Source organism: Elgaria multicarinata, chromosome 1, assembly GCF_023053635.1.
Source record: "Elgaria multicarinata webbii isolate HBS135686 ecotype San Diego chromosome 1, rElgMul1.1.pri, whole genome shotgun sequence".
Lineage (NCBI taxonomy): Eukaryota > Metazoa > Chordata > Lepidosauria > Squamata > Anguidae > Elgaria > Elgaria multicarinata.
The window spans coordinates 169,550,734-169,571,656 of NC_086171.1; the positions used below are offsets into that span (position 1 = coordinate 169,550,734).

At 42.1% G+C, this 20,923-nt stretch overlaps 1 protein-coding gene across 1 annotated transcript in view; it reads left to right on the top strand.

Moving 5' to 3' along the window:
* CR1 (complement C3b/C4b receptor 1 (Knops blood group)) overlaps window positions 1-20,923 on the top strand; it is a 241,277-nt gene that overhangs the window by 57,661 nt on the left and 162,693 nt on the right. Inside the window, 1 exon segment of the mRNA XM_063139395.1 lies at window positions 13,429-13,514. Coding sequence (XP_062995465.1) covers window positions 13,429-13,514 — 86 coding nt within the window.

Genomic DNA, 20,923 nt, shown 5'->3' on the forward strand with positions numbered 1-20,923 from the left:
GCTCACAAGAGTGCAAAGGGGTCAGGGATCCAGACAGAAACTGAAAAGCAGCCTTTGAAACTCACACTATCTTCTATAGCAGCAAGTTGTATAGAAAAGGCAAACTTGAAAAAAATGGGAACAGGGGAAGAAATAACTGATTACACATGCACACATACACACTTATCCTGCACCTTGCTTTGATAAAACGGAATGATTCCTGAAACTGAATGCTGGTGGCCTTGGATGCCCAGACGCTTAATTTAAATCTTGGGTCCTGCACAGGCACAAAAGACACAAGCATACCAACATTTGAGATCCAAGGAGAGCAGTCCGTACTGCTGTCCTTTCTTTATTGCTGAGCTATAATATTGCTGGCTGGAGGAATGTTTTGAGCATATGCCACTGCACATGTTCAATAGCAGCTAACAAGTTCCCTATGAAGGAGGGGGGAAGACTAAAACAAGGAAACAACTGGCCTGGGCGATTGCTGGGGCATCTATTAAAAACAGGGGAACACACACACACACACAGAGGAAAGGGCTGCCTCTGATCTTTTATCATGAAAGTAATACATTATCCTGTCTTTAAGGATATATAAAGAGGCTAGAATAGAAGCGTAATGGGCTTTTCCTAGGAAATACTGAAAGTTAGGAAATTTCACAAGAACATGCCTTTGTCCCATATACATCCCACTTCTGAATTCCCCAGAATTTCTCATGCAGAGCCATAACTACCTTGCTTCCATGTTGTGGTTTAAAAATGTGCTAAGTCTAAGAACAATATGTGCCTAATATAAAACGTTTCCTGTATACTTTAGTAGGTAGCAAAAGCTTTGTATACTTAGCCAAAAAAAAAAACCCACCCAAGGGGAACTTTTAGTACACAAATTCCAGTGGGAAGAAGTTCAGTAATCTAATTGTTTCACTGAAATCAATGTGAACAAACAGTGCCCTGCTTCAGTGATACGGAGACCAAGCTTGTAAAATTCAAGAAGTAATTTCTCTGTGTTTATGTTATGTTATTTTTGTAAATTTTATGCTGGATTGTACAAAGTTTGGTTAAATGAATGAAATATGTAAAATCTATGAATGACCTTTTCAAATATTAAATATAAAATATTAAATATATTTGAAAAAAAATACCAAACATGACTGTCTTTTTTTACTTGAAGAAATGAGATGCTGGACAGGCAATGTAGCTATTGTGAATGCTGCTGGCTATTCTGATGCGCAATATAATAAAAATAGGCATTTGTGGGTAGGCTGTATAGTGCCCAACCAGGCATTTCAGATAATCCTCTTTACGTAAGCAAAACCCCAATTAGACAAGCCTTGTGCATAACTTATGAGTTCTTAGCATGTCAAAGTGGTCTTTATGCCATTTAGCATCATTGGTTTAAGAAAAAGCTATGTAGTTTAAGTTTTGAATAGTGAGGAAAGAAGAGCATAACTTCTTTAAAAATGAGGATTTTGATTATGGTGAGTTACAACAAACAATGAAAAATACTAAAGATGATTTCCTTCTCAATTTGAGTTTTATGTTTTATTTGAAATTGTAAATACAGCACTTCACTGCTAGAGAAAAGACAGAATTCAGATGTTCCTGTTGTACCTTATGTGGCAATAGCCTTATTCTTGCTGACCACAATTAGGCAACATTAAATAAATTTATTATTATTTAAAAATATTTATATCCCGCCATATATCACTAAGATCTCAGGGCGGCGTACAGATAAAAACATACAGTATAAAACAATAAATATACACAGTTAAAAGCAAATTAAACCATAATCCAAGTTAAAACAATATATAATTTAGATGCAGTTAAAACAGTTAAAACAATGTGCCAGTGAGTTTAACCATCAAAGGCTTTGTTAAAAAAGCCATGTTTTTACTTGGCGTCGAAATGCAATCATACATAAGCATAAGCATACATAAAGATTTGTATTTCCAGATTTCCTCTCATTTCTGCTGTACTGATGTTTCTGAGACTTTAATAAAAATAGAGCTGGGATATGTCAACAATGGGAAGCCTATAAGGAAACTAACAAAACTGCAGCTTCTTTAAACATGAGATGAGACCATGACAGAAGTTTATAAAAGTACAAACTGTGGAAATAATGACCAGAGTTTCTCTCCTATCCAGATGCAGAAATAGATATTGAGGACCCAAAATATAACAGAGAACTGGAAAACAGAACTTAAGGGGGCTAGGCCTATCAGTGCCTATAACCCAGGGTAATAATAAATGAACAACCATAGTTAAACAGTATTTCTTTGTTAATCAAATGCTGGAGATAAACAACAGCGAAAGGCTATTGCCCTGGGCCCTGCTTGTTTGGATTCCAGGCCTATCTGTCCAGCCATAGGTAGAACCAGAATGCTGGATTCCAGACTAGTCTGCTTTTTCTTCTGTTCTTATTGAATGGGTTAAAACGATCATCCTAAAACTAGCAGTTGCAGACCAAAGGTGATATTCAGTTGTACTCCCCCCCCCAAGAGATGCCTTGGAGAAATGGCTCTGGATCACATCCCCAACCCGGCCCTAGGGGGAGGGGGTGCTACATGTATCCCAGAAGGTGTTTTTGCTTGTAGGCACGAGTTGGTTGTCTCCTGTATATTGGCTTTATCACACCAGCATTATACTGTGCAATCACTGTGAATTGCATGCAAAGGACTCAGAAGTTTTCCACCTTATAATCTGCTTTGATTGTGAAGTACTCCCATGCATCCTGCCTTAATTGTGTAATAAAGCAAAAAGATTCCTGGTATTTAGCCCCTACTTTTTGAGCTGCTGGGGCGCAGGAGCAGGATTTTAAACAAATGCTTACATCTGCGTAAGCTTTAAAGATAAAGACATCAAAATTGGCACAGTAAAAGATATTAGGGAGAGCTTTAAGCATACCAAATTTGAATTGAATTGGGTCGTCCGTTGATTTTTTACATTTCCCCCCTTAAACTCACTTCCTGGTATGCAAAGGATCGCTGTCGCCCAGTAGCAAAAACAAGGACAAAAGCGTAGCGCTACGGGGGATAATCCGAGGGAAGCAGGTACGTGGGAAGAAGTTTTATGTAGATATATATAACCGATGGAGAAATGAGAGAATTACCTGTATCTGTCGTGTTTAGCCTGTTTGGAAAGGGCTCAAGGCGTCCTGGGGTGGCCGCAATGCAATGCTTGTCTCCTTAGTTGTAAATCTACTGAAACAAAGAGGCAGAAAAACCCTCGCTGTGGAAGTGAGATCACCTGCGCTATTGTATTCTTATAATAACTGCTCATCAATGAATTCTTCAAAAAGCAAAAGAGGGAGTACGACGCGGTTACAAATACGTCTGTACCAGATATACTCTTTAATGCAAAAGAGCCACATGCGTTACAGCCACGTACATTCATTTTGAAAATCGTTATCAAAAGGGTGCGTGCGGATCTTAAGCAAGCCCGCTTGCTCGGGAGTCAGGCCCAACGAACCCAAGTGGGGTTAGTTTACGGGTAAACATGCACAACGACAGGCTCCAAATTACCTGTCTAAGCCCTCGCCTGCTCTTTCCTTGTATTCAAAGGAGACAGCAGCCCCATCCATCCTACTATCCCCACGGAGGCCGCCTCCTTCCAACGATAAGCGAGAGCACCTGCCCTTGGCCACAGCGTCCAACACACACGCGCGCATAAGCGGGAAATGCGGGGGTGGGGACTTCCCGTAGGTGGCTGAGTTGAACACAACCCTAAAAATACTACAGTGGTTACGCCCATTTCGCCGGAAAAGCGGCGTAATTTCCTTCTTGTCTAGTTGTTAGGCGATTCACCCGTGTGGAGCGGCTATTAGGTCAAAAGCACTTCCTCTGCCTCTTTCTGTGTATTCTCCAACGATGGGGCTTCTTCCTTGCAACTCCTGCGTTGCACTCCTGAGCTGGGCTCTTCTGCTCCTACCATCGTTGTTGTCCGGAGTTCTGGGTGAGTAAGGCGGACTCTTGGGTGCTTGCCAGGGTTCGAATGGGAGCTAATTGACGTCTCCCCAGGAAGTATGGGAAAGGCACTCTGTTAATAGCCAGAGGAACTGCTTACTTTGAAATTGGTTCGATGGAGGTAGGATTCTGCCATTTCAGCTTGTAAATTGTGCTGCGTTTCTGGAGCGAGCCCAGGCCTCCCCCAGCTTTGCAGGGGGTTCGTCTCTGTTTGTTCCCTTGTGTTTTCAAGAGTGGGAGAGCGAGAAGGCAGCTCCAGACACTGCGCCGTAGAAGTAGGAGCCTAGGTTCCCCAGAAACGCGGCGGGAGGGAGGGATACGACAGTCCTGTAGCTGATGACGTCTGTTTTTGTTTATTTGAAAATAATGAGTTGGGGGAGAGAGCTCAGAAGGGGAAGGCAAAAGGAAAAGGCCGCCGTCCACCCACTTCAATACTGGAAGGGGCGTTTCGGCAGCCACGGGTTCTCCGCCGCATGCGCTCTCCCGCCCCTTCAGATAGCTTTAGTATAGATTAAAGCAGGCCTTTTTCACGCTCCTCCTTAAGGCTGCACCTCGGGGCCGAAATCCAGGGCAACGTAGCCCAGTAGGTCCCAAATGAACAGGCAGGCAGAATCGGTAGATGGGAGGGCAGCGCCAAACAGTCTGGCATCAGCACCAGTTCAGGCATGACTCAGGAGCATGCCAGATCCCACTGGGACGGTTGCTGCTTGCCGGAGCATCAGTTATTCCTATTTCAAAAATATTTTCTAGTTAGGAGGCTACCACTAACCTAAAAGATCTTAATGGCAGGCACACAAGAACGATTCTTGCAGCAGAGTGCAGGCAGGATTATATAAATCAACCTAATTGCCTGAATAATCTAGTTCCAAGTCACACAGGGCTTTTACAGTTAAGACTTGGAGTTTGAATTGGGCTGGAAACCAAAGTCACGTTTTCATATTTTCTGGCCCCCACCAGCTGCACCCTCTGGACTGTCTTCAGAGGAAGCCCCATGTATATGTGGAGCAGAGGAATCCAAATATTACTCCTGTTTAGAGGTAACAAAGGCTGGCGCTAGCTGCTCCAGATGGGGTTGCAGCTGGCATACAAACTGGAGCCTGTAAGAGGCACTCTATATTACCATAAACATCTCCATAGAGCTTTAATATATTGTGCTTTTACTTTTATGTCTAAGCTTTTCTGGGAGCCAAATTTAGCGGAAAAGTCGGGGTGTAAATATAATTAATGTCATGAAATGGTACAGAGCCTTCCAGAATTTAATTACATTAGTTCAAAGACAAGCTGCCAGAAAGCCTGTGGCCTCAGTTTTTTGAATTAGCAGATTGAAACCACTAGCACTCTCTGGACTAGAGCCTTATGGACTGCTTCAGTGTCCCTCAATTAAAGGCCCTCTGTGTTAACATCAGGATTGGTAGCCAACCCACCAAGCTGAAAGACAGAACTGCTTTACACAGCAGACAGTTTTACAACATATCTTAGTCTGAACACCCCAGCATGGTCTATAAACAGAATAGATAATTGCTAGAAAGTGCTGATATATGTCTACTACCTGCTTATTTTCTTTTGCCTCCAGTTCAAAAAAAGTATTATTTACCATGCAGCGATGTAACATTGAGAGAAGTATTTAATATTCCAAATTCTTGCCCCACCCCCTTATATTGCTTTATTATGGACTGAGACCAGGTCTTGTCCACAGTTATCATAATGGGGCTGGATTCAATGGCATAGCTAAGGTTGCACCTTGGGGCTGAAATCCATGACAACCTAGCCCAGTGGGTCCCAGATAACCAGCCAGAGAGCATCAGTTGATGGGGGGGGGGGCACGCATCAGCACCTGTCAGAGTCTAGTGGGAAGGATGCTGCTCACAGAAGATGTATAATTATTTTAAAACACTTTTATAGTTGGGCAGCTACTGCCTGTGTGTGTACATGATTACAGATGCTCATTTTTTTCCTTTTAAAATATCTCGTTTTATTATTAGCTTTTAAAAATACATTCTTTTAAACAAGAAAATGGTGCTTAAAACAAGAAAATGTGGTTAAAATCAAAGCAGCAGAAGCAAACTCCGTATCATGCTTATAGTCGTGATGCCATGATCTATGTTGGTTTTAACTGCAAAGCTGCACATGCGTGGGGTGTTTTATCATGGTTGCCAAACAGTTTTGGTTTTGCTGTAAAATATCAGGACTGTAGAAGCAATTGCAAAGCATGGATGGGCAATGGGAAGCAAAGAGAAATGTTAGTTGTGCGCTTTGCAACTGAAATAATACACAAGGCCACCTAACTGAACATAAGTCTTGGTTGGAGATTTCTGGAATTGATTGCAGAAGTTACTTGCACAGGAAATAGAAGAATTACCATTCCAGAATAGGTGGTGGTTACTATTTGAACTTTAATTTAGCTTTGGTGAAGTGCTTACTGCTATAATTTCTAGGCTCCTGAGGAATTATTCTGGATTTTCTTTCTCATTAGCCGCCATAGGAGGAAGTGAGAAACTTTTTTGCAATGGAAATTACTTTTCCGTATTAAAAATGCAGTTCTGTAATGAAAGAATCCCAGTGCCAAGTAATTGTGATGAAAATGCTGTGAGTCTCCTTCCCTCCAGCATTCACACTTGCTGGCAAACTGACACGGGACACCCAATCAGTGAGACTTCTTTTATTCAGGGAAATCTCACAGTGAAAAACTTAATGGTTACACACTGCAGAAATACGTAAAGCTGATTGATGGTCAGAAAGCTTTAGGCTTTAAGATACAGTCAAAATGCTTTAACAACCTGGTTTCCGGTTGCCATCTCAACGGTTCCAAAAACAGGTTCCAAATCCGACCAAGGGAGGGGAAAGATTCCTAATACGATCCTTCAGGCAATCACAATGGGAATTCTTGAAAGGCTTAACGAACCATCCCAAGGAAGCTAGTCCAACCGTGGCCACACGTTGGTAACTCAGGGAACATGGCCAAAGCCTAAACAAGATCACAGGGTGGGTTGCGTGTACTTTAGTTCCAGGGGAACTCCCCACCACCTGAGTCTGGCAGAGGAAAAGTCCTCTGGTCAATCCCAGCCTGCTGTCTGTTGAGCTGACCACAAACACACAATCCACAGCAAATGTGAGCTCAAGTCTATGAAAAACCACACAGTACTTTTCATGGCACAGTCCTTAGAAATCCAAAGTCCAAATAGAATACACGTGCAGAGTACTTTCAGAGTCCCAAACGGTGATGGATCTAAACAGGGAGGGGTTTCAGGCCATGAGTCAAAAGATGTTCCTAGCAAAGGCTCCTCGCCTTTGCTCCATCTTATAACAGGAGGCATAGGTTTGTTCATGAATTACAGGAGCTCAGCCTGTAACTCATGCTCAAACAGGGCGGCACTGCTCAGCCCCCTAAGATGACGCTCTGAGTGTCTCCTTTAACAAAGGCCCCCCACCTTTCTGCTAAACACACTATTTTATTTATTTATTTATTACATGTTTATACCGCCCAATAGCCGAAGCTATCAGTTTCCCAGAGAAGTCTAGCAGCTTCAAGGCCGAGACGGAGTGAGCGAGCTACTCTCATAAGAAATTCTGACAGAGACAAGCTTGCACAGTCATTCCAAATCAGTTCTAATTAAATCTACCAAGGCCAAGACTTATACCTGACAGAAAATTGGAGCTAAAATCCTGGCTGAATGTCTGGAACCTGGACTATGGTTTCAACAGCCAAGGAGCAGATCAGATTATAATTACCTAAAGTATTTTTGGCTGCAAAGCGACATACAACAAGATACAAATCTGTTCTAGTCACACTAATATGCATGTAGATTACAGGATATTTTGAGAAGCTGCTCTGAAATATACAGAATGATTTTGATATGATTTTAAAGCATTGCTGAAGAGAGGGATCTTCAAGGTTTGCCTTGCATGCCTGGACAGAAGGGACAAGGCGCAGATTAATTGGAAGAGAGCGCCACAATTTTGAGGCTTCTCTGAAATGCTACCTGTTCTACATGAAGGGCTAGAACGACAGGAAAAGAACAGAGGAGTCACAATGTGTGGATGAGACAGTGGTGTAGGGAGGAAGAGTTCAAATGTGTTGGGCACTGAGGAACATTTTGGGACGAGCCAGGCCTCTACAAGAGGGATAGGCTGCACATAAACCAAAATGGAACCAGACTGCTAGCATTAAGCATAAAAACCTGGCAGAGCAGACTTTAAACTGAATCCTGGGGAAAGGCCAACAGGAGCTGGGAAGCATATGGTTTGGGTTGTAATCCTAGGGGGCTGCAGATGAAAATGTTTCTGAATGCCTAAATGTAGAAGGAGAGGACAAAGAGGTTAAATTTCTCAATGCCCTAAACAACTGTGCCCTAGAACAGTTGGTCACGGAACCACCAAGACAGGAGACAACACTGAATTTAATCCTAAGTGGTATCACCCAGGACCTAGCATGAGTTTTGAATGTTGTAGAACCAATTTGGAATAGAGACAACAATGCTGTCAGAGTTAAAATATATTTAAGTGGGATACTGCTCAGGGAGTCTAACACAGTCACATTTTACTTCAGTCAAAAGGTAAAAAGGAAGTCAAAGGGTTCACAAGAGTTAAATCCCTTCAAAGTGCTTGGAGGATAATCAAAACCACAATAACGGACGTTCAGCTAGAATATGTACTACAGGTTAGTACCAAGTCCAAGAAGTCACCAACATGGTTTATGAGCAGTATCAAGAAAGCTATGACAGCAAACCAAGCTTCCTTCAGAAAATGAAAGTCTTGCCCAAATGAGGAAAACAATAGGAAGCACAAGCTTACACAAAGGAGATGCAAAAAGCATTTTGAGGAGCATAGCACTAACAACATCAAGGCCAACAATAAAGAATTCTTTAAATATATCAGAAGCAGGAAATGAGCTAGGGAGGCAGCTGGGCTGTTGGATGACAATGGAGTTAAAGGAGTACTAAACAAGGATAAGTAGATTGCAGAGAAGCTGAATTATTATTATTATTATTATTATTATTATTATTATTATTTATTTATATAGCACCATCAATGTACATGGTGCTGTACAGAGTAAAACAGTAAATAGCAAGACTCTGCCACATAGGCTTACATTCTAATAAAATCATAATGAAACAATAAGGAGGGGAAGAGAATGCAAATGAATGAATTCTTCTCATTGGTCTTCACTGCACAAGATATAGGACATGCCTGAATGGATATTTTCAGGAAGAGGGTCTGAGGAATTGAGGGAAATAGTGGTGACAAAAGAAGTTCTTAATGTTAGTGACAAATTGAAACTGAATAAATCACCAGGCCTAAATAGTATCCATCCTAGAGTTCTTAAAGAACTCAAATATGAAATTGCTGATCTTCTAACAAAAATATGTAACATTTCTCTACAATCAGCTTCTGTACCACAGGACTGGAGAATGGCCAATGTAAGACCAATTTTTAAAAACATATCTGGTGGAATCCAGGAAATTACAGGCCAGTTGGCTTAATGTCTGTTCTGGATAAAATGGTTGAAAACAATATTAAAGATAAAAAATTGTAAGCATATAAAAGGACAACACTAGGTGAAGAAGAATCAATATGGCTTTCACAAAGGTAGTTCCTGTCTCACTAACTTTTTAGAGTTCTTTGAGAGTGTCAATAAACATGTGGATAGGGTGGATCTGGTAGACATTTTTTATTTTCCCAGTATTTTAGTATTTTACCATCCTAGCCTTTTAAATCCGTATTTTAAATCTCTGTATTGTTGCTCAGTTTTATTTGGTTGTACTTTTATATTGTGGTTTTAGGCTGCCACATTTTATATCTTACGGTTTTAATTTTTGTGAACCGCCCAAAGAGCTTCAACTATTGGGTGGCATAGAAATGAAATAAATTATTTATTTATTTTATTTGGATTTCCAAAATGCTTTTGATCAAGTCCCGTACCAAAGACTCCTGAGCAAACTTAGCAGTCATGGAATAAGAGGAGAGATCCTTTTATGAATCAGGAACTGGTTAAAGAACAGAAAGCAAAGAGTAGGAATAAATGATAAACTTCCCTATGTGGAAAGGTTACAGCAGCTAGGATTGTCTAGCTTTGAAAAAAAAGGTGATTAAGAGGGGGGCATGATAGAGGTGTACAAAATTACATATGGATAGGGAGACTTTTTTTCCTCCTCCCTCCTGTGGTCGTCCCATGAAGCTGATTGGCAGGAGATTCAGGGCAGATAAAAGGAAGTAAGTCCTGCCTGTGGTTTTCCTATAGGCAGCTGGTTGGCCACTATGTGAACAGAGTGGCGGACTAGATAGACCCTTGGTCTGATCCAGCATGGCTCTTCTTATGTTCTTATGAATTGTCCAGGGTCCAATGCTACACTGAATCTTTTCATCTTCCCCCTGCTTCAAAACTTCCTTTCTATCGTTATCTCCAGGTGATTGTGGCCGTCCAAATATGCCTAACTTTGTTACACTAAAGAGTGGAACTCTGAATGACAACTATCCTGTTGGGACTATTCTGCAATACCGTTGCATCCCAGGGTATGAAAATATACCAGGAACAACTCCTTCTATTCAATGTCTTGATGATTCAACATGGTCAGAAGTTCCCACATTTTGTCGAGGTGAGTATCTTTGTCACAGTTGTACTTTTGCCAGCAACAACAACTCTAGTATAGCTAGAGTGACCAGATACAAAAGAGGGAAGGGCTCCTGTAGCTTTAACTGTTGTGATGAAGAAGGAATTTCATCAGGTGCTGCATGCATACAAATGACACCTGCTGAAATTCCTTTTTCTATGCAATTGTTAAAGATACAGGAGCCCTGTCCTCCTTCCCAGCTGACCTTCTTTACAGATCATGAGGTTGTCCAATAGGAAAAGGTACCCACATTCCCCAAAATATGTTTCCCACCTTCCTTGGTATGTACTACAAAAGTCATTCTAAATTTACTTACATTTGCTCATGCAATCTTGTGCCATGGCCTGTGCCCTGGATCCTTTCAGTACCTAACAATACCCCTGTAGGCAACTCTACACAAGCAATAGTTTCATATTTCCAGGAAGATGAAATGAAACATAAAGCAGCTGGATTCAAGCAAGATAATTCCACTCACATAACAATTTTATTACACTTTAGCACTACAGTTTGTTTTTTTGTACAAATTCAGGCTTGCAGAAGTGTTTGGTTATAACAGGTATCATTGTTACATAAGTCTCTAATGCATTATGTTGTACTGTTACTGCATTGTCTTTTTTTACCTGTAATAAGAACCACCTTCAATATTCAAATGGGTCTGTTTGACTTTATCTGTAGTATGTCATACTTTTTGGATTGTCTCCTTTCTGTTGGTTGGCATTTTGTTTTAAGAATCGTGATGGCATATGGTAATACTGGTTCTAATTTTTCTTTTAGGAAGGAAATGTCGTCCTCCATCTCTAGAAAATGGCAGAATAATATCCACAGGTGACCTGGAGCTTGGTGAGGAAATAATCTTCGCCTGTGATAATGGGTGAGTTATATGCCACATGCGTTAACAGTTTGGCTTTGAAAAAATCCTGAGAGTGGTTTGACAGACATGTATTCTTAATGTATTGATAGTAAATGTTAAAAAAAAAATAGAAATTAACAATTTATTTATTACAATTATTTCTCACTCATCTTTAAGGCCACAAATCTTTGGAAGGCATGTTTTAAGTAAAACCAAACTACATTAATAAAATTACAATGGCCTGGTTCAGACAACATGCTAAACCACGCTGCTTAATCACAAAATGGTTAATGGAATGCATTAAGGTCAATGCATTCCGTTAACCATTTTGTGGTTAAGCAGTATGGTTTAGCGTGTTGTCTGAATGGGGCCAGTAAGACAGTATCAAAACATAATTTATCAGATTCCTTTCTACAGAGGAGATGATGTCAGTTGGCCCTGGGTGGCCTGTATGGAGGGTGGGGTGGGGGTAGAGTTCACCCAGAGTAGGCTCTGATATCATCTTCGTCTGCCTTCCTCACTCCCATTACTATGTTGACTAGTGTTGCATTTGCTGTTACTTTGTCCTGCTTTCAGCCTAGTGATCGTTTCAAGGACTCTTCTTAACTCGTCTCTTGCCTGATCATTTATGATGGAATGGAAGAGGTGTGTTCTGGTGTCCTTGGGCATGGTGGTAGTGGAGATTGGGCCTAACCACACTGCCTAGAGAGAGCAAATGGGCAGAGGTTGCAACACTGCTCACTCTGCTTCTCCCCAACACACCATCCAGAATGAGAGGGTGAACAAGCAGAGACAAGAGCAGCTGTGGGAATGGGGAATTGCCACCCCAAAGTGCTGTTTGATCTTGCCTGTGGCCTCATCACTTTGGCCCTACTTCCTCTTGCACCACAAATGCTACTGTTTGGATTTCTGTAATACGTTCTATCTGAGAGTGCCGTTAGGGCTTGTTCAGGAGCTGCAGGCAGGGCAGAATGCAGCAGTGAGGTAATTGACTGGTTGCCTTACTGCATACATAATACTCCGTTGCTGAAGTATCTACACTGACTGTAAGTCTCTGTCCGAACTAGGTTTAAGGTGCTGGTATACAAAGCCCTATACAATTCCAAACCAGGTTACTCTGAAGAACATGCCGCTCTATACCAACCTCCCAGGCCACTATGATCTTCGGCGTGTGTGTGTATTCTCCATTTGTACCATGGCGTACAGATTACAATTTAACAATGATACAGAGAAAGGCCTTTTCTCTCGTGGTGTTCACCATGTGGAATGATCTCCCCTCTGACGTACATCAGGCCTCTACGCTAGAGTGTTTTAGGTGTTTATTGAAAATATATTTGTTTGCTTTGGTTTTTCCTCCCAGACATCAGCTATCTTTGTACTAGCCACATGGTACTATTGTGTGTGTACATGTGTGTAGCATTTTTTGTTTTGTTAGTTTTTGTTTCTTTTTTAAACCTCATTGTGGTTTATTTCAAAAGAGAAGCAGTGTTTAAATACTGGTAATAAATAAATAAAGCTTCTATTGGTGCCGATTGTTTTTCCTAAGCTGAATTGCCCACTCCTGTTTTAAATGTTGATTGAACTGGGTTTAATACAACTGCTGATATGCTCTTTCTGCTGTCTTCTGCTTAACTGTTTTTGAACTGTTGCTTTAATATATTTTTTCTATACATGGCCTTGGGAGTGGTAACACTGTAGGATGGGCTATAAATCTAAATAAAATAGATCATAGAATAGTAGAGTTGGAAGGGGCCTATAAGGCCATCGAGGCCAACTACCTGCTTAATGCAGGGTTCCACCCTAAAGCATCCCTGACAGATGGTTGTCCAGCTGCCTCTTAAATGCCTCTAGTGTGGGATTGCCCACGAGCTCCCTAGGGAATTGGTTCCATTGTCGTACAGTCAGGAAGCTTTTCCTGAAGTCAAGCCGAAATCTGCCTTCTTAACCTACTGTCTAAGAAATATATTGTATTTGTAAACTCATTATGTCCCATGCACTAAAATGTATGACTTCATTTTCTATATAGGTACAGATTGATAGGCCAAAACAAAACTCGTTGTATTGTGTCAGGCAACGTGGTTAACTGGAATAGAGACCCTCCATATTGCCAACGTAAGACGATATACTTTTTTAAGCTTGCTATGGTTTCTTTCTGCATTTTGATGCAACTCACATATTGCAAATGTTTTAGTCTGTCCAGGGTTTGGTATATGATTGGAATAATCCCATGTGCCTGAATACTTGAGACTGTTTCTGATAATTTATGTGAGAAGTAGCTATGGGTCTTCATATATTCTCTCTCATCCATTTCCTCTTCTGCTGCGTCCAGCCAATGTACAAAGCTTTCTGATCTGGTCCATTATACTTGCTATAATAGTTGTTGCCAACCACCCTGATTGTACCGAGATTTGCTTACCCTTCTCTAGTGTTTAAACCTTGTGCCCCTCTGCCCCCCCCCATTTTTTGGATTGCCAAGTGAACCTGACTTGTGCTGCCCTAGTATAGTCTACTCTGACTTGAAACACTGCTCTCAAGGCCTGTATTACCCAAGATCCTTTTAATTGGTACGTTAATCCTGTTTTTGCCATAGAGTTCTGTTTTTGTTTTTTGGGTTTTTTTTAAAGTTGTGCAGAGAATCTTGAAGCTTGTATGTGTTTCATGTCCATTTGACTTGGATAGACATGCCCATTTTGATGCATGAATTCTGTAGCTGCCATTTCCCTAGATGGCTAACATGCAAATGGCAATATGAATGAAAGAATGCCTGTAGAAAGCTCATTTAGTGGCAAAATATAGAATGGGGAGGGCTACTCAAGTTATATGTGTTTCTGCATGGCCCTGAAACACATACAAGCTTGAACATTCTCTGTCCATCTATATTTTTTATTATTAGTGGTGTCTATAGCAGGTTCTAGACTAAGATGTCAGGGATTGAACGTGGGACCTTCTGAAAGCCAAAGCATGTACTCTCCAGTATCTATGCTATCTGGTATAGCTGTCACCCTGCACATTATTTGCATGACAGATTCTGTTTTACAACACACAATACTTCCAAATGCTAATACAGGGCTACATGCAGGGACATGTAAGTAGACTGCAACAGGCTGTCTCCTTCCTCTTTTGCCTCTTTCACATCTTCCAAATCATGTCCAGAGGCTTCCCCAACCTTCTAGAGTACATTTGGGGGGTGGGAGTGCAGGGGGCAGTGAGGGGAAACCCATTCCCCATCACCATGTTCCACTGGTGAGTGGGCCTCATTGGTTACAACCCGTCTGTCTGTGTCCCTCCCACATTCGCTCACTCTTACTCGCACGCATGTCTCTACCTGTGTTTCTTTGGGTAAAATTGTTTTAATGTTTTTTGCTTAATTCATTACATTGAGATTAATAGACTCGCAGTAGGAGTGTTGAACTTCTTTCAGCCCAAGGGCCAAATTCAATGTTGGAGAATCTCTTGGGTGCCGCACTCCAGTAGTGGATAGGGCCAAATGCAATATGGCAAAGACAAAATACTATCTCCCACACCGTGTTTAGTTTTAACTCTTCCTGCCAGTAGCTAAGTCTTTGGAGGGACATTTCAGAGTTTTAGAATAGGAAGAAATATGCAAAAGCCAGGAAATGACCAAACGATTGGCAGTCAGCAAAATAAGCAAGGGGGCCTGGCCATCTGACAAAACCAGAGGGACAGATTGGGGCCCCAGGTGGTACGGAATTGGCCCATGCACCTGAGATTCAGCACCCGTACTCTACAGCCTGATGCATTGCTTCAGAAGACAGTGGGAGGTGAAGAATATATTTTTCCAGCCTGTTCCCATTCATTTACTTGCAAGGGATTACAGAAGAGTGAGCACCTAAAGGATATGAGCTCTGTGGCAGAACCCCCCTCCAGGAAGAGGGTGGGGTCAGTTATTTAATGGTATGAGTAATCTTGCTGGGACTAAATAAGTAACTTCACTACTGCTTCTTGCTGTCTGATGGTAGAAGGTATCCCATGGTGTATATATTTACTTGCTTGTTTCAAGTGATTATCTCAAACATCTGAATCTTTTTTCAATGAAAATAACGTCAGTCCATCTAAGGCCTAATAGCAATGCTTTTGCAATTAGTCTACCTAAACTGTTAACCTTGATTCTTTCCCCCAGAAATCCTTTGTTTTCCGCCACCTCCAGTTGACAATGGCGGACATACTGGTGATGATAGAGATGAATACACGCATGGCACTGCAGTAACATACAAGTGTGATGCTGGTTTCTCCCTTATTGGAAGTGCAAGTATTGCATGTACAACAGCGGAAAATGGTGTGGATGGAAAGTGGAGTCCAGCTGCACCTGAATGTAAAGGTAATGGAAGTTCATTTTCAGTATCATACCTGCAATATGAGAAATTGCTTTTGTTGTGTTTAATAGCTAGAAAATAAAATTCTCACTAGAATTGGATAACTCTATAATCTATCAAGAACTGCACTGCAGCCTCCATGGGCTTCATTTGGATTGCAAGCTATTCAGTGGGAGTTGTGAAGTAGCAGTGCTAGTGGGGCACGTACCCCCAGTGTGCTACTGCTTTAATTTGAGTCATTTTGGAGGGTACTTATTGCCCTGATAAAGTTGGACAATACTAACTCCCATTGAAAGCAAAGAAATCAGATTTAGTACTGAATAACTGGTTACATTGGTTCAATTTTGACTTGTACATTTAGCTGGATTGGGGCTTTTATCCTTGATGTATGAGACAGGTTGTTGTTGTTGTTTTAATGATGCATTTCCCTTTCCATAATACAGGAATGGAAAACATCAAATAGTGCCAACCTGCAATATAATTTATGGGGTGGGGGTGGGGGGCTTGCCCTATCCTGAGAGATCCATGTGCAGTAATAATACAAAGCAAACCATACTTTGGGCTGAATACCATTAAGAATACAAAATAATGGCAATTTATCATCAAAAGTAATAACTTGCATAACGGCAATACTGTTCTTTTCAGACGTCAAGTGTGAAAGACCAAATATCCAAAATGGAAGAGTGGCAAGTGTATTCCAGGCTACATACAAGTATGAGAATACTATAAGGATTAAATGTGATGCTGGCCATACTCTGGAAGGGGAGGATTTTATTACATGCGAGGCTGACAGTTCGTGGCATCCTTCTGTTCCAAGATGTGTCAAAAGTAAGTATACTGGGGTACTCCCAATGCGACATGCTAATAGTCAACCATGGAGTGAACTATTAACACATGGTTGAGTATTGCTCTCTCCACCCTCCCCACCAAATGTGCTGAAGGGGCAGGCGTCTCTGCTGTGTCTTTCTCCACAGTGTCCTGATATGGAAAGCGTGAACCGGTGCCGCCATTAGGTGGGGAGGGCAGGGGGGGATGAATACGCAGAAGAACCACCACCAAGCTGCTTTCGCCATCTCCTGGCCCTTGCCCTCCATCTAACGAGTGTTTTGTTGCACGCTCGTTACTGGGCACTCACAGATTTTCCGCAGGTCCCTCACATGATGTCATCTGCCTCCTGCCCCTTCTTGCCTTCCTAGCGCCACAAGAAAAACCGCAGGAAGTCCAAAATATTTTTAAAAATGGAAGTTGCTGCTCTCTCCTGCTGTCTGCAGGAGAAGCAGCATGATTAAAGCACCCAGCTGAATGAGCCTCGTGCTCATTGTTTACTTTCTGTTTTGAAACAGGAAGTCCCTGAGCAATGAAACCAGGAGTGGAGGAGCGACGGTAGGGAGCGTGTTTTCCCACTTGTGATGGAGCTCCTTGTCTGGCAGCTCTCCTGTGTCTTCCTTGGCAGGACATGCTTGGCGCCCCGCCCTCATTTTCCTCAAAGTGGTAGTGAATGAGCATGGGGGATGATCTGCTGTTCTCAAGCATCCTTGTTCTCCACTACTTTGAGGAGAATAAGGGCAGGGCAGTGGAGGACACTCTCCTGACAGCTCTTCTGATAGCGTCCTCCTCCACATGCTCCATATCCACAAATAGTTAATGAGAGCGTGGTGGAGGAAGACTGTCAGGGGATCGTCCTCCTCCACCACGCACTCGTTTGCCATTTGTGGATATGAAGCGCACAGACAAGTATGCTGTCAGAGCATTTTACTCCTCTATGCCCCTTAACAACAAATGGCAAATGAAGGCAGAGCGGAGTAGGACACTGCGGCTGTCAGGAGAGCATCCTCTTCTGCCCCTCCCTCATTCACCAGAAAGTGGTGGTGAATGTGGATGGGGGATGCTAGGATCTCCTGCCGCTCTCAAGCTTGAGAGAGGCAGAAGTTCCTAGTGTCCCCATCCCTGTTCAGCACCACTTTGTGGCGAACGAAGACGGGGCGCCAAGCATCTCCAACAGGAGAAGCTTGCACGCCCTGCCCCAATATCACTGGAAGGATATCTCCTGCAGTTTGATGTTACACGTCAAGCCGCAGAAGACATCCTTCACACCCCCACCACATAATCTATTTGGTTATCTGCTTGAGAGGATTGATTGCAGGACGGGGAGGGGTGAAGGGACGTGCACATTCCTGGGAAACTGTGGGGTGCCACAGATCTTGGTGCCCCATCCAGAGATGGCAGCTCCCCAAGCGCTTCCCAGGATGGCTGACACATGCCTAAAGAGCCCTGTTGGACAGGAGTGGCAGGGGGTTCGGCTGCTTTTACCTCACGACTCTGTAGGCATGTGAAATAGTCAACTCCACTCACTGTTGATGATTTGTGTTGGTTATTTTGTGGAAATAACGAACCATTGCGTGTAAAATGCTGTCATCCAAACCCAGTCCCTGTTTCTATATACAGCTAAACACTTAGACCAATCATATTTCTTTCCTCCTTTTCCCCTCTCTTTTTGATCAGGCATTTTCACCACCACCACCATCACTACCACCACAGCTCATCCAGGAGATAAGAAAAAGGAGACTATAGGTGAGGGACATCATGGGAGGGGTGATAGTTTTGAATGCAGAGGGTCCCAAATTCAATCCCCAGTTTCTCCAGATTGGGTGAAGAAAGAATCCTGCCTGAAACCCTGGAGAACTGCTGCCAGTCAGTGTCAACAGTACTGGGCTCAATGTAGCAGTGCTCTGACTCAGAATAAGGCAGCTTCCTATGTTTCTATAACTGATAGTAATGCTCAGATTCTAGAATGTTAAATACTGTGCTTTAGAATATACATAGTGGTGTTCCCTAGGCATATCTTCTCTACCGACAAAGCTGAAAGTATGTGTGGGGGCTGTATGTCCGGAAATAATTACCCACTTCCAGATGAGTTAGAAACTTGAAATTTGGGGGGCGGAGCTTGGCAGCCATGAAGCTGGTAAGAGTTTCTTAGAGTTCTCACCGGCCATGCCGGAAAAGTCAATTATCTCTTTTAAAAGGGCATAAATCTTAAATGAGTATGTTGGAAAAAGACTATGAATACTAACTATTGGTGTTGTTGACATTTGCGAAGCTGGAAATGAGATAAGAAGTGTTGAAATCGGTCTTGGCTGTGGGACAGCGTCTCACGCATTGGAAAGTGAAAGTAACTGTCTGTGTGCCGGGACTGTGAAAGCTGTTTGTTATAGAGATTACACAGCGAACATTGATTTATGGTGAATCTCACTCTTTACTGGAGAAGAATAAGTTTGTTAATAAAAGCACCCAGGCAGGATTGATAGACTGTGTCGACTACTGAGAGATGGGTGGGGGGGGAAGTGGACTGCAGCATTTGGAGCACTTGCAGCATTTGGAGGGGAGACGACTGTTTGATACTGTCGGGACTGTGTTTATGGTTGTTTCGATCTCCCCCAGTGAATGCTGTCTTGATATATGGTGAAATTCCCCCCCCCCCCCAGAGAAGAGAGGAGAGAAGAAAAAGTTATTAAGTATTGGAAAGCACAGAGAGATAAAAATAGCCTGGGCAAGAAGGGGAGCTGGGATTTAAGAATGAGATTTTTGCCCTATGTCGAATATAAAAAGAAAGTTTAAAAAGGAAATTGCAAAAGTTACGTGGTCAAGGAAATGACCCAGTAACCACAACCTCCCCCATTTGGAAAAATTGGCTTCGGAAGAAGAGCAGGGAGATACAGACACAGCAGCAGAAGCTATAAAAATGGCGGAAGGTGGAAAATCAGCTGGCAGCCAGCCAGCCACCTTAGCTGAAATTAAGAGTGTTATTGCAGAAAACAACGTAATCATTTTTTAAAAAATGGACCAGCAAACGGAAAAATTGGATAAGCGGATGGTTGTGTTGGCGGAGAAGATAGCACAGAACGTTAAGAGTATAAAGGATTTGGAGGCAGGAGCAGACCTGATCGAGAAGAGACAGGCTTTTGAAAAATCGTCTAATGTGCAATTCCAGGACCACGAATTAAGGCTGATAGCTTTAGAAGATCAAAATCGTCGTTCATCACTTCGTATAAAACATTTAATTCAAGTACAAGGAGAAAATCTGCGAGATATAATTCTGCAGTGGTTTAAAGAGATGATGCCTGATTTGGAATTAGAGGACTGTGAATTGGCCGAGTCCACAGAGTGGGGGCAAAATTACAAAGGGGCTACTAGAGATATTTTGGTGAAATTTGGCAATTATTATAAAAAAGAGCAAGTTATGAAGAAACTGAGATCCATGGCCCTGCTACAGTATAAAGGCAAATCAGTGCAAATTTATAATGATCTTTGTCAGCACACATTGAATTGGAGACGCAGTGTCAAGCCAATAACTGAAATATTAGTGAAAAAAAACATTAGATATGCTTGGGGTTATCCTGTTTTTTTAAGATTTACATATGGTAGGGGAGAGCACAGAGTAACTTCTTTGGATCAGGGTAAGGAGTTGCTGAAGAGCTTGGGTCTGTATGAGAAAGCAAGTGTGACTGAAACAGGCGGGGGGGGGAGATGAGGCTGGGGCATCTGGGGTGTAATAGAATTGTTAACTGTATTATGAGATAATTGTAGATTGAAATGTTAAACATAGAGACCTTGCCGGCCAGGCGCAGCCTCCCCCTAAAGTAGATGGCTGGAGTGTTTGACTTACGGGGAATTGGGGGGGGGGAAGAGGTGGGGGGAGGGGTGGGGGGGAAGGGGGGATGGTATGGGTTAGAATAAGGGGATTGAGGGTTTTGTTATGGTGTTTGTGTTTTTATGTATGTGGATTTGAGTTACAGAGCACAAGGGATCGGAAGAGACATCAAAAGGGTGAATATGGATTAAAAAATAAAAGTATCAACACTCAATGTTAAAGGTTTGGGGGCAGTCGTGAAAAGGAGGAGAATAGAACAAATGTTTAATAAGGAAGGATCTGACATTATCATGATGCAAGAAACACATCAAGGGTTCGAGAATGCAAATATGATAAGGACAAAGTAGTTAGCTTATTATGAAAAGTCATTGGGGACTTCAAAAAAAATGGAGTGGCCACTTTGATTTAAAAAAAAAAGTGGATTTATATTAGAAACCATAAAAAAGGATGATAGTGGTAGATATCTTATGATAAAAGGTAAAATTGAAGGAAAGGTATATACATTGATTAATGTTTATGCCCCAAATGAGAGACATAGA